General features: G+C 39.6%; 1 protein-coding gene across 1 annotated transcript in view; it reads left to right on the plus strand.

Annotated features, from left to right (window-relative positions):
* Nucleotides 1-14,975, plus strand: part of LOC133018694 (cAMP-specific 3',5'-cyclic phosphodiesterase 4B-like) — a 43,101-nt gene that overhangs the window by 5,347 nt on the left and 22,779 nt on the right. The window contains exons 2-6 of the mRNA XM_061085115.1: nucleotides 4,056-4,303; nucleotides 8,882-9,073; nucleotides 9,159-9,195; nucleotides 10,406-10,476; nucleotides 11,131-11,180. Of these exons, the coding sequence (XP_060941098.1) occupies nucleotides 4,056-4,303; nucleotides 8,882-9,073; nucleotides 9,159-9,195; nucleotides 10,406-10,476; nucleotides 11,131-11,180 (598 nt within the window). The remainder of the gene's footprint in view (nucleotides 1-4,055; nucleotides 4,304-8,881; nucleotides 9,074-9,158; nucleotides 9,196-10,405; nucleotides 10,477-11,130; nucleotides 11,181-14,975) is intronic.

The raw sequence follows: 14,975 nt of genomic DNA on the forward strand, positions 1-14,975 counted from the left end.
TTCGAATTGATGGTAAAGGAAACACAGGGAACCCTGATTCTTGGTGGTGACTTTAACATCCAACTTCAACCAAAATTAGATACATCTAACCAACGCCAAAAGAAAAGCCCAAATGCCATCTTGGTTCAGCGAATGCTTACACAACTGGGCCTGATTGATGTGTGGAGAGAGTCCCATCCCATAGAAAAACAATTTACATATTACTCCCCTTGTCACTCTGTTTACTCACGGATTGATTACTTATTTATGTATAAATCAGACTGGCATAGGGTCAGAGATTGTGAGATAGGGTTTAGAGACGTATCTGATCATTCAGGCGTATATTTAACCTTATATTTAAACAACCAACGGAAAAATACACTTTGGAGGCTTAACACAAGCATTTTAAATGACAAAGCAGTACAGAAACAGATCCAGCAGGAATTTGAAACATACCTACAGTATAATGATAATGGAGAAGTGTCTCCTAATACTTTGTGGGATGCAGCAAAGGCTGTAATTCGAGGTAAAATAATTGCCCTTACGGCCTCACGGAAAAAAGAAAAACAGAAAAGACTTAACGAATTACAAGAGGAACTTAAGTCACTAGAGATTAGACATACAGAACAAAAAGATCCTCAAATATTAATTAAAATAAATAAAATCAAACAAGATATAAATGGTATATATGATGAGGAAATTGAAAAACAACTTAAATTTACCAAAAAAAAGTACTATGAGACAGGATCGAGGGCTATGAAACTCCTTTCTTGGAGGATACGAAAACAACAGGAAAAGAATACAATATATAAAATTAGAAACCCTATGACAAAAAATATGAGCGGTAATCTAGAAGACATCCAACGCTCTTTTGAACTATATTATAAGGACTTGTACACTCAACCAACCAGAGCCGATACCACAATAATAGAGACGTTTCTAAGTTCGCTGGACCTACCATCCATAGGAGAAAAACAGAATAAAGAAATTATGGCTGAGATAAAGCTAGAAGAACTGAATAAAGCCATCTCAAGATTGAAAACTAATAAAGCTCCTGGTGCAGATGGATATTCGTCTGAATGGTACAAAACATTTAGAACACAAATAACACCTATGCTGCTTAACTGCTTTAACCACACTTTGAGAACAGGAGAAGCCCCACAGTCATGGAAGGAAGCAGTCATTTCGGTCATCCCAAAAGAAGGTAAAGATAAAAAGGAATGCAGCTCATATAGACCGATATCAGTACTCAATGTAGACTATAAACTATTTGCCTCAGTCCTATCTAAAAGGCTGGAAGCTATTATCCCGGAGCTAATAGATTTGGACCAAACAGGCTTTGTACTAAATAGACAGACACAGGATAATTTAAGGAGAACATTACAGGTGATGAGTCATGTTACTTCGGCCAAAATTGGTGCAATGTTGGTTAGTCTAGATGCCGAAAAGGCTTTCGACTCAGTAGGTTGGGAATATTTGTATAGGGTACTTGCAAGATTTGGCTTTAAGGACTGCTTCATCACATGTATTAAATCGTTATACTCCTCTCCAACAGCCAGGATTAGGATAAATGGAAACCTGTCACAAACTATTCGCCTAGAAAGAGGGACACGCCAGGGATGTCCCCTGAGCCCGACCTTGTTTGCCTTATTTATTGAACCTTTGGCCCAAGCAATTAGAGAGGATCCTGAGATAAAGGGGATAACTATTAGAGGAGAGGAACATAAAATTTGTATGTTTGCGGATGATGTCCTGCTCTTTATCACAACCCCTGACTCGAGCATCCCCAGATTGATGTGTCTATTAAAGACTTACAACTCATACTCTGGATATAAGCTAAATACTTCAAAAACTCAAACCCTTACATTTAATTATACTCCCCATCCAGATATAAAAAAGAAGTACAACTTTAAATGGGACTCTTCCACAATAAAATATCTAGGAATAAATCTACCAAAAGATATGTCGAAGCTTTCTGAAATTAATTATGGCCCCATCAACAAAGCGGTAAAATCAGACATCTCTAGATGGACGATGCTCCCGCTGGATATGAGCAATAGAATAGAAATAATCAAAATGAATGTGTTGCCACGATTTCTTTACCTCTTCCAGTCCTTACCCCTGGAGATACCACCCAAACAATTTGATGAATGGGACGGGTGGATTTCAAGGTTTATTTGGAACGGTAAAAGACCGAGGGTACAGTTCAAGACACTGCAGCTGAAGAAGGAGAGGGGAGGGAGAGCTCTACCATGCTTACAGGCCTATTATCATGCTGCACAATTGAAACCCTTAGTATACTGGTGTACACCAAACTATGAATCTAAATGGAAGTCTTTGGAAATTACACAGACAGATATTCCAATACAATCAATATTAGGAAACAAAAGCCAAGCAGAAAAGAATTATAACAGCTTGAATCAATGGACCCTATTCACGGTTAAACTGTGGTTTAGGATGTTGAGGAAATTGCAGTTAGAGAAACAGGCCAGGGTCTTGAATTGGGTAGCATATGATCCAGAGTTTGAACCTGCGAGACTGGACGGGAGCTTTAAACAGTGGATTAGGAGAGGCATCACATCCTTTTGTTCACTCACTTCTAACGGTAAATTTCAGAGTTATAAGGAAATTTCTGACTCATTTGGATTGGAAAAATGCAATTTTTTTAGATACCTACAAGCCAGAGACTACTTTAATAAAATATCACAAATCAAAACGGGGAAAGAATATAACCTGATCTCTATATTCCATGAAGCATATGAAAAAAACAACATTAAAAAACTGATCTCACGAATACATGAAAGTATACAAACCTCCAAAAATCACTCTACGTTATACATCAAACAAAAATGGGAAAAGGAGTCTGGTACAGAAATATCAGATGAGTCCTGGATGGAGATATGTGAGACACAAGCAACCACTGCAAACTCAAGATCATTAAGAGAGTTTGGTTGGAAGAATGTTGTGAGGTTTTTTATCACTCCTAAAATAGCGGCTTTGCAATCAGGCTCTCAGAGTCCGGGGCTTTGTTGGAGACAATGTGGAGCCATTATTGCCAATCATTTTCATATCTTTTGGGCTTGTCAAAGAATTCAACCATATTGGAGGGAAGTAACTAATGAAATATGTAAGATGATGGGAATTAAATTAGACTACTCTTTTACTACTTTGTATCTAGGTAAAATACCAGAATTTATCCCTCACAAATACAAATACCTGCTAAAGATTCTCTTGGCATGTGGTAGAAAGGCTATAACCCGAAGATGGCTCCAAACTGACCCCCCAACATTGCACCAGTGGAGGGGGATAGTGAAAGAAGTTTACTGTATGGAGAGACTGACTTATATTTTAAGATTGGAATTGGAGAAATGTGTTGAACGTTGGGAAAAATGGATTATGTATGCACTGTGCCTGGAATAGTGTGACACTGTACTTCGATGTATTGAGAAGAATGTGACCATATACTGTTACACCCATGAGTATGTTGTATGTTTGTTTTTTTTTTGTTTTTTTGTTTTTTTCCCTTTATTTCTTTCTGTTCAAAATTAAAAATCCAAAATAAAAAGTTAAAAAAAAAAAAAATACATTTGGTACTAAAAAAAAGATTTAAGAAAAGAGAGGGATAAAAAAAGAAAGCCCTCCAGTGTTAGCGGCCTATTAAAACATCCATAAAGTTTGTGATGTCTTGGCTATGCCCTAGTGGTAGGTTAAATGAATTAATCAACAGTGCCTTACATTTTTTAAGGCGGTGTGCAGCTGGTTCTGCCGAGCTGGAAAGGGTTTAATCTCTACACTGTTGTGTACAGCCTTTTTAGACTGATATTGGTCCAGGTATCGCTATTTAACGCCTTTCTAATGCAGGTTGTTGCAAAGTAAAATTATTGCTTTTTTTTCAGTTTATCTCTGTTGCCCTACATCTACTTTTTATTGTTAGTCTCTTTTTGTGGGGAAAAATGGCCCACTCCCTTTTGTACAGGCCCTTCCAAAATATAATCTCTGCCTACACCCCTACACGGAAGCCTGTGATGACCCGGTGTAACCCAATTCTTCTTTGTCTCTTTTCTTTTTACCCTCAGGAAAATAGGGAGCCTCCCGTGGGACCATTTGCCAGAGCCGACACCCTCAACGTCGACGCGTGCAGAGTCCACAGGCGCTTCTCCGGCACCCTGCTGTTGCCTCCGTTGTCATGGCGACAAGCAGAAAAGGAGAGGGACAGGGGCAGGCCACTCTCACCCGAGGAGGACCCACTGACCCGGAGCAGACCCACAAGTCTGCCCATCTCCACCCTGCCACGCATCGACATCACAGAGGCTGACCCCGACAGGTGAGGTGACGAGAAGTCCAAGGAGGATCATCACAGTTGTTTTTGTAGTCGTGTAGGTTTAATGTCTCGTGATATGTTTACCTCCATCGAGAAGGTTATGTTCTCACTTTTATCTCGAGATGTTATTATGAAAAGTGTAAACATGTATTTGGTTTCTTAATGAAACAGTGGCAGGACAGATTCGAATATCGTGGGCCACCGTAATGGGACACATGACACATGGGAGTTAGGTTTGGCGGAGGTATCTGCTCGCAGGGCATCTAGTTAATTTTATGTAGTCGTCAGCTTTTGATCTGGCTTTTTGAGAACTATATTTCATCATCCTCCTCATGTCCAGCTTTGATATTTGATGTGCGAATTAGTAAAGTTTGCAGGGACATTTAGTTATTATTTTTCAACCCTTTATTTTCTCCTAATTTGTTATCAATTCTCACAGTAATGAACTCCTGTGTCCTGGAGAAGGCATCAAAAGGAATGAGATGAGAGCGGTTTGCTTTTATTGTTGTGTCTTCCTTTGAGGTACCTTGTGACACAGGAGGCTGCTGATGTATCAGATCACTCTCCTCTCTGATGGCTCCCCCTTTACATTATTGGATGACAATTTGCCTCATGGATCCTGTCTCTTTGAACCACGATGACTCACTCCACTAAAGCACATATGATTATGGGCTCTTCAGAAACATATTGTCCACTGACTCTCTTATCTGTGGCTTTTATTATCTCTATGTCACTCATCCCATGCTCTTATATACAAGTTCACGAGCTGGAAAACTTCAGCTCTGTTTATTACACAATCATAACTTTTTGTGTCTTATTTGCCATATGTTGCTCATCAGCAAATCAGCTTGTTGATTTGGATTTGTGTTGTATATATTGCAGTGAGAACATTTGAAACATATCAAACATTAACTAATTCAAAGTATCGGAGTATCATATATGTTTTTATGGCTCTGCGCTGTACACAGCCAGTGGACGGAGGTATTATTTTTCCTGGTTATCGGTCTGTATGTCCATGGCGTTCTTTTGAACATGATATGTCAAGGAATGTCTTCAAATCTGGTGAAAACGTTCAGCTCAGCACTGAAGGACAAAGGTCTCTGTGAACTCAGAAAGCATATTTGTTTCAAGTTTCAAGTTTCCTCGTGAAAGCAACATCTCACAAACACCCTCATAAATGTTTCTCCAAATTTTGGTACCAACACTCAACTGGAGTTGTAGATTACGATCTGGTTGTCAAAGGTTAAAATCAAGGTCACAGTGGCCTCACGACCATGATATCTCAAGTCCACCTTTTCGGAATTTCTTCAAATCTTCACCAGTTGTCACTTGGAATTAAATATTTAATTTCAAGGGTCAAAGGTCACATTTTCCTCATATTAGTCATAAATGTTTGTGTGTAGACTGAATTTGTTAAATCTCACAGAGTGCCATGCCATGTGTTTGAGTCCAGAAAGTGTGTTTTGTCAGAGATTCATCCGCATTTCGAAACACTGGAATCACACTTTGACAATAAGGAGTCTGACGGCAGGAATTGGCCCCAGCTTCCAGCTTTTATTTGATGTGTGGTGTGATGTGTATTGACTGATGTGGATGTACAATATATAAACACTGACAACGTGTTTAATGAACTCTGAATTTTGTTAATAATAGTACACAAGTTTCTGCCAGAGCTAAAACGCTATTTCAGGTCAAGGACAGCAGTCTGACAAATAAGTAAAGTTCTGTCCATCCAAAATAGAAAGAAATGCATAACACTGAAATATGGAATATGAATGTAAAAATCTGAATTTTCTACCCATAAACTTTTTGGCCACATAAATTTGGTGTGTATTATCACTGGATAACACCTAATGACCTTCTTCCACACACCTCTACCCTACGAACCAGTTCCCCCTCCTCTGACCAGCTCCCTATTACTCTCCTCACTTTTAAGCAGGGTTGACCTTTATGTGAACTTTACTCTCCTGTGTCCCTGGTCATATTATTTTTAAATAATAATAAATAATTTAAATTGTAAATTAAAATGTACCTCGGCCAAGGTATGCTTTATTCTGCATTGTATGTTTGTTATCAGGATTATGAAAAAAAAAATTCAACCAAGTTCCATGGGATTTTGTGGACCGGATCATGGGGAGGACCCAGAGTATTATTTTTCTGTCTTAAACATTGGGAGATACATAACATTTTGTTTTACCCATTGAATGTCTCCTGGATCTTATTGAAAATAATGTTTGAGAGACTGATATTTGTGTTTGAAATGTGGTGCAGATCAAAAATAAATACAGTGAATTTAAATGTGGTTTAATTGGCAGAGGTGTACACCATTCGAGAAGAGGTAGAACATTCTAGGTTACTTTGTGCTCTGGTTTATATCTCCCCTACGTCATTTGCGCATCAGTGAGACTTTTTAGGTTGATGAATAAATGAACAGCTGGATTTTCTCCTGTAATACCCTCCCCTTCACCGTAAACTCTGGTACATATGCTTTTATATGGCGTCATAGGTGGCCGAGCGAAGGGCGGGAAGGGATGATGAACGCCCAGACTAATCTGCAGCGATTTAACATAGAGGGAAGAGAGACAGGGTGACTGCTAGTCTGTTCTCCAGCCCAGATCTGCCTGTTAGACTCTGCCTTGCCTGCATCGCTCCAGCACGTGTTCTCCTGCTGGACAGAAAGGTCGGTCGGTGTGTGAGTGAGTGAGCGAGCAGCCGGCATCAGGGTAATTTTGTTGTTCAATGAGAGGGAAGGAAGTGGACGGCAGAGCAGAATGTTTCGGAGGTCCCCCCGGTGCAGAGCTGGGCACTTTGACTTCGGCGAGGAAGTCGTCAGTAAACAATGCCTCTCGGCTCCCAGGTGACTCTTTAGTTATCTTCTTTGTAAATTTTAAACATACACTGTTGTGCAACTCTTTTAACCAGAGACTCTGTTTTCTCTTTTTATTTTCTTTCTTCCTCAAAAATGACCATGTTATGTCACTACAGTCCTTTACATACCACAGTTTTCTGCTTGTGTCAGATCAAGGGATTAGATTATCGCTGTAGGTAAAGCATGTGGTCATGGTTGTGTGAAGTGGAGATTTGAATTACGCAAATCGCAGCGCTGATGACGTCTTTGCATGAGCGTAGACAGAGTTTGCACATTTCCCACTAATCTGAGTTTCTGTGGCAGAGGTGTGGGGCGGAGAGTGTCTCAGTGGGAGGGGGGGGGGGGTGTGCCTAGTTAATCCCACATGCAGTAGAAATGACCAAGGCGGGGGTGTATTTGGGGCAGTCCATTTGTGTAGTATTGTGTGTGTCTGTGTTTTCTTGTGGATACGCCTATAACAAGACTACCACTACAGTTTTTTCTAAAATATGAAACGCTAATTTGTTTTAATCAATCTTTCAGGGCATATTATCCAAGACAAAATGAAGTATAGAGGAAAATGTATTTCCATTTTAATTTACGTTTTGTGCCATCTGTTGTTTGTGCCATGCATTCTCTGACCTTTTACCTCTAAACTCCATCAGTCCATCTGACGAGATCATCTGGCTACACAATCGTTTGTCCTTTGCTCCTGCTCCCACTCCATGGTGACAAACAGATTATGTCGGCATGCAGACATCTGTGGTGATTTCACTGCACTATCAGAAAAAACATGCTGGTGGGAAGACTTTTAGACATTTTCATCACGTTTACACATAAAATGTGCACAACATGTGTCAAGTCTGAGGCTTGTGGGTTTGCTTTGCCTTCATAAATGTTGTATCTGCTGTCTGTTGGTTGCCTTTTCAGTATTTTCTTTGTATTGCTACTTCTATTATTAAGGCTTTATAGGGATAAATGAATGGAGCTGTCACATTGGGGGATCTAGGATTTTTCTATATCAGGGACCCAAAGGGGACAATTATATGTCCAACATCCATGTGCAATTCCTTATTTAGTAAGGTTAGTTTATTCCTTGTATACTGTTAGCTCTATAGGTTTGAGTCAAAGCCAAATCATTGAACATATTTTGAAAATAGTTTCTTGTTTATGCAATTGTGTTTTAAAGAAAAGCTTCTACAAAAGAAAGTCTTAACGACCTAAGATATGTTTTGTCAGTTTTGTTTGGAAGTTACTACTCTTTTTTTAAAGATTGCAGGAAACATCAGGGGCCAATCAGTTTCCAGTTTGGGCCAGTGCTCAGTTTTCTGGTGAGACACAACCAGACGAGCTGTTTCCATTAAAAGCCAAACTGCTCTCACTGACCAGCAGAGCAAACGTGTTTTATATTTACGTTTGTTTGTGTTTATGTTAGGTATGGATAGATGAGTAATAACCATTTTAGGGTTTATGCAGCCATCTTTTTGCTGAGTGGGATCTGTGGACCTGTTGTGCAATAACCCTTACTGGAAGTCCGTAGTGCTGAACGATGATTATTGATTGACATGGTATTCAAAATGCAGAGCGCGAGGTCAGATCCTTGAAGCTGAAAAACACACACGTTCACTGATTTCACGTGATGATAGTAGTTACTTAAAAAACTTTTTCTTTCAGCTGCAGCCTCCTCTTCTTTATTTTCTGTTCATCCCTCTCGTTTGTCTCTCTCCTTCCAGCTGTGAAGTGGAGAATGGCCCTTTGCTGTGCTGCAGTCCGACGGAGCCGGCGTCCCCGAGCTCGGGTCTGGTTCTTCACCCCAACTATGGCGGCCATGGTCAGCGCAGGGAGTCCTTCCTGTACCGCTCTGACAGCGAGTACGATCTGTCGCCCAAGTCCATGTCACGAAAGTCATCCATTGGTGGAGATCTGTGAGTTGTTTGCATCGACTTCACCATGACCATCTGTGTATTTGTTTGTGTGTAACTCCGTCTTTCCTTTCATTCATTATTTCAGGCACGGAGAGGACTTGATTGTGACTCCATTTGCTCAGGTAAGAGCTGATTATTAAGTCAGTAAATCTCCCTCTGTCACCATCATCTTAAACATAAACTTCCTTGCTCAGTCATGATTGACTTCCCTGCCCTCTGGTGGCCTGTAGTAGACGTGGATTGATATGGCATGGGCTGGTTATCAATGGCAAAGGTTATTTTAGACTCATCATCCAAAACTTACTGTGTTCTCTCAAATCATTTTTCCAAACAAACATTAATGAAAGTATATTTATGTGTGTGGTTGATTTTTTTTTTAAAGATTGCTCTCTAATGATTACAGCAGCTTAAGGTTCCTACCTTCTTACAACTTACTGTATTTTAGGCAAAATAAGGTTTATTGATGTGCTGAAGTTAAGTTTCAGTTATTACCAAGGGCTCGTACGTTGACGAGACGTCTCTCACAAGCACATTAATGGAAAATACAAATGCAAAAGCCACAACACAACTAGAAAAGCCACACAACAGAAGCACAACCACAACAGAAGTGATTGTGATTCTGTTTCCATTGTGTGGCTTTTGCATTTGAGTTTTCTTTTAATGGCCTTTTTTTTTACTATTATTATTATTATTTGTGTTCATTTTTATCTGGAGTGTGAGTAACAACCACCATTATTGTGAGAGGTAAAATCCACTTTGAATGCACCACAAATTAATTATTATTCATGAGTCAGCTGTGAAATAGCACTCAGTAGAGCGTTTACCTCCAAGGCCCAACAGGCCCCTCAAATTCAACCAAGCCACATCAAATTTCAATCATTCATAGATATCAGTTCCCTAAATATGCCAGATTTTTCCAAGATCGAAAACTCTTTCCCTCAGAAAAATGTGTAGTTTTGTGGTAATCCGTTCAACATGTTTTTGTGTAATCTTGCTTACACACAAAACCAACCAATAAACAAATGGACAGGGCTGAATCCTCATTTTCATAATAATGAGTTACTTTGCAGGATGAGTTGACCTCTTAACCTCCTTAAGATCTAAAAATACAGAAACACTTGTGTATCCTCTGAGCACCTATTACATTATCGTAACACTATAAATATTAGTGACATTATCAGTGTATATTTTCTCTTGACTCGCCTACAATAGTCTTATACTGATCTTCCTGTTTATATAGTTAAATATTCTTCATATTTCTACTCTACCGTGTTCAACTCCTCGTATGGCTTCTTCTTATCATTATTTTTATGTTTTTTTGTTTGTTTTTAGGTTCTGGCAAGCCTTCGAACCGTCAGGAACAACTTCACCACTTTGACAAATGTACAATGTGCATCCAATAAGTAAGTCATCTCATTGTGTAACAGTGTGCGGTTTGTGACTACGCGCTGTTTTCAGCTATGGAAAAAGGCTTTTCTACTAGGAGCCATATTTGTTTATTTTATGTGTGCTGGTATAAATCACTTGAAAAAAGAATCATTCAAAAAATAACATATTTAGATGCCACAGTTCAATATACCTACATCCCACACTTGGGGGCGCCAGTTCATCAAAACCTTGCCCAGCACTGTGGTTTCATGAAGAGCAGACCCAAACCTGCAGGGAGTCTGGTGTGCTGCACTGTCACTGGAAATCCTGAACTGGACAGAGTGACATTTTCTATTTACCTGACGAGGTTACTTAATCTCATTCTGGTGCTATGAGAGCTCCCTCTGATGTCTGTACTGGGTCAGTGCTGTGGCTGCACATGCATCAGGTCTGTGCCCCAGGTGGAAACAGTCAAAGAAACTTAGGAAAGACTGGTCACCGTGAGCTGAGAGTTAATAAGACGAAACAGTGTGCCGCCGTTGAAAATCAGACTTGTCCCATGCAGAGAGACTGAGCATCTATTCAGTGTTTCCTACAGAAACCAAATCACATTAGTAGAAAAAATTGATGCAAACATCTGTTACACATCTGGTTTTAATCGTTTGTGACTTGTTTCCCTTTGGTTTCAGGAGGTCTCCTGCTGCAAATCAGCCGCCTGTCACCAAAGTGTGTCTGTCAGGTGAGTGCAGCCTCAAGCCCTCCACTACATGAGGAGGGGAGAATAAATACACCCGCAAAAGAGCCTATGATTCTGGGAAATGTGCAAAACTGGAACGTGCATGCGCACACTCCAGTTGTGCAATGTTTTTACTGTGGTAGTTGTTTGTTTATTTTCCTAAAACTCAAATGTCAAGATCGGCTGCAAGAGGAGGACACTGAGATGAGCTTAAGATTTAAGAGATAATGATGCAAAAATAACTACGCTCCAATCAGTGTTTTCCTGTTGTGGTAATAACAGTACGTGCAGTTTTATGGAAAAAAACCCAGAGAAAGAAATTTCACTTGCATGTGACGTTATCTCCAAAATAATCAACAACATTCACAGCAGCATACAGAGACTTCCTGTTCTCACACTTGCACAGTAGATGAGATATGTTCTTATGTTTTCAATCAACATGCTCAGTCAAATATGCATTTTGCATCACAGTTATATAATATAATAAAACAAGATATAATATCATATTTTGAATTTTTGAAACAGGAAACAAAACTTCAGTTTCTGACATAACAACCAGTCAGGAATATGATATAGGTGAATATTGTTAATGATATTATTGATAATTATTATTGTTGTTTTGGTCATCTTCAAGCAAACAAGGATAAAAGGAAATATGCATGGTCAAAGGGTCATTACAAAACATATGCAACATAAAAAGAGCCATAAATGATTAAGCGTGTGCATTAAGAACATACATATACAAACTAATACAGTAGTAGAATATAGATTTAAAGAGTCAGTTTTAGGATGAGACTCAAAAGTAGCAGCAGGTTCATCTGATGTAATAGATTGTCCACGGCGAAAAGAGGGTGAGAGCCTGAGAAGAAGATTAAATGGTTTGTACTCAGATCAGGTAGATTTGAAGCAGGGAGTGGATAAGTGAAAGAGAAGAAGAGGAGGGAGGGTGGTGGGGATATTAGTTCCTGCTACTCTGGTTCTGCGAGCACCATTTACGTCAGCACAGCCTGCACCAGGGCCGCGCTCCACTTCCTATCAGCACTAATGGGCTGCTGGGGGTGTCCCACGGCAGGAAAAAATACAAGACGACTAAGTGTGAGTCCCTCATTGTCCTTCCTCCTCCTCCACACTTCTCACAAACCTTGACCTTCCCCAAGTCATCGCTGATGAGCGAAGCCGTGCTGCTATTGGTTTCCATTGTGACGCATGGGGGTAGATAAAATGAGGCAAACAAACGTGATTAATTCTGTTTTTGATCTGTTTGCAACCTCTGCTAGACGATACATGCCGTTTAAATCCTGTGTCACCACAGAGCTAGCCGTCATCAACCCAGTCCACCTGCCACCATATAACGGCGATTGTTCCCAATGTTCAGGAGGAGTACAACAATTAACAATATAACAAGAAGCCCTCATATCCTTCTCTGTGCTGCTCTCTGTCTCGTTTCTGGGGCGGAAAAAGGAGAACAGATTTTTCCTGTTTTGCATCTGTGTTTTCAGTGAGCCATTATTGCTCCCAGTGGTGGAAAAGACACAGTACCTGCGTCTTTCTGGGCGCCAGCTCAGCACAGATGTGAAAGATCCCTTTGAATCTTTGACAATCCCTGTAAAGGGATTTGAGCAGGACACAGCGGGTGAAACACGTCAGAAATCAGGGTTCTAGGAATTCCTGGTGGTGGGGATGTAGTGGTTTCAAGAAAGAGTGAAAGATTTAGCAGATTGAGTGAGTAAAGAGAGAAAGAAAAGACACCAAAGGTCAGAGACAAACGTCACAGTTTTTCTTTTTAATCAGATGCCATCCGGGAGAAGCAGGAACAAAAAAGGCCGATGAAATTAACAGTCACTGGGTGAAAGTGCATGAGAAGCAAAGAAGGGTGTATGTGTGCTGGGGGGGTCATAATAGAAATCAGCTCAGCGTCAAGTGCGTCAGTGCAGCCTGTGTACATGAGTAAACATCTTTATTCCAGTAAAGTGTATTGTACTTTTCCTCATGTGACTTTGCAGTTTTCGGTACACCAACCGTCTTGGCCCATCACACAGCAGCGGTCCCTTGAGACAGGCAGTTTAACAAAGAACATACTCTTTCCAGACTGATTCAGATTACAGGCTTTGCTCTATATTACGCCTGATAAATGGCACTTTTGAAGAATATTCTTGATTGTGACGTCTTTCGCTGTCAGGAGTAGTAAATGATCTGTATCAGTTATCAATGTCATTAGCTGTGAGATCGTCACAGATGGTTGGGTAAATGGTTAGTCATTGAGTGAGAAAGGGATGTTGAAACCTGATCTTTGAGTGAATGTTCCCTTTGGCTGGACCTGGAGACACTAATGTTTCAGGCAGCGCTGCGGGCCACAGAGATCCGCCTCCGTTCCGTTCTCTAGAATTTGACTCCGCAAAGAAAAATTGAGAAAAACAAATACTCATTCTAGTTGGTGGTAGACAGACTGCGTTTGATTCAGATAGATCCAGTTCCTCTTTATTTATTGAGCACTTTAAATACAACATAGTAGATTCAAGGTGCTTTAAGACACAAAAATAAAAAGACAAAAAATGGTAATTATTATTATCACTAGCCTCACCAGTCGCAGAAATAACAATAATACTAACACGTCAACAATGTAGGCACATTGAAAGGCTAATGAATTAAATTGTTTAAGCTTCCCCCTGGTTTCTGACTTTATGCTAAGCTAAGCTAAAAGGCTGCAAGGCTGTAGATCTATATTTACCAGACATGTAAGATAGGAGTACAATTCTTCACTTTTAACCTAGTATGACATAAACAAGTAGTCTTCTATCAGTCGTGTAGGTATAGTCTCAAAGTATAATGTTACACACTTTTTTGATTTAAGCTAAGTTACAGTCATACACTATTTCTATTTTACAGATCTATCGAATCAAAAGTGGCAGATTAACATTTGAAACGGGAGCACGGACTAATGGGGTTTGTTTAACCTGAGCTGTAATAAATATTGCATGGTTCAATGTTCAAAAGTTGTCTCACCAAAAATTTGACCTATGCTACTTAAATCTGAAGGAGCAATACGATTTGACACAGAACAGGAGCTAGCTTGTCTGGCTCTCCCTAAAGGAAACAAAGACACCTGTAGGCTGTTGATCTATAAGCACCAGACGTAACAAAGATCACCGACCTCCACTTTTAACTCTCTGCTAGAAATTGATTCAATCTATTATAGGATTTAATGTTTTGTTGATCCACTTTATAGAGACTCAACCATGTACAGTATGTTTTTAGATCCACCATATTATATCCAATATTGGATTACGAAACTGGATGAACAGTATAAATTTATAATAATTTCCGCAAATATAATAGTAGTTTAAGATGTTTAAAATTACAATATATTAAATTGAATTAAGTTTGCTAGCACATAATGTTGCATTTTACAGTCTCTTCACTGCAACGTGTTTTTATTACAGTGCCTTTGCATTTAGTTAAAGCAACATTTTGTCAAACTTCACACACAGAGCCACTGTTTGTTTTTATTAAGAAGTAGTTTCTTTTACCTTATATGGATATGTTGTTTGTTAATTCCCTAATTATCAAAAAAAGACACGTGACTCTGTGCGTACACTGCTCAGGGTGTGGAGCCCGGCACAATAAGAATTGCTCACTCATCTATTGTCTCATTTTGTAAACATGTCCTGGGAGAGAAGTAATAAAGAGTAGTGAAGAATAACCTCGGTCAAAACAGGTTCCGACAGCACAAAAGAAAAAGAAAAGCATGTGTCAGTTCCAGTAATCTGCTCTATTATGACATTCAATCAGATGTGATCG

This window comes from Limanda limanda, chromosome 13 (genome assembly GCF_963576545.1).
Source record: "Limanda limanda chromosome 13, fLimLim1.1, whole genome shotgun sequence".
NCBI classification, from domain to species: domain Eukaryota; kingdom Metazoa; phylum Chordata; class Actinopteri; order Pleuronectiformes; family Pleuronectidae; genus Limanda; species Limanda limanda.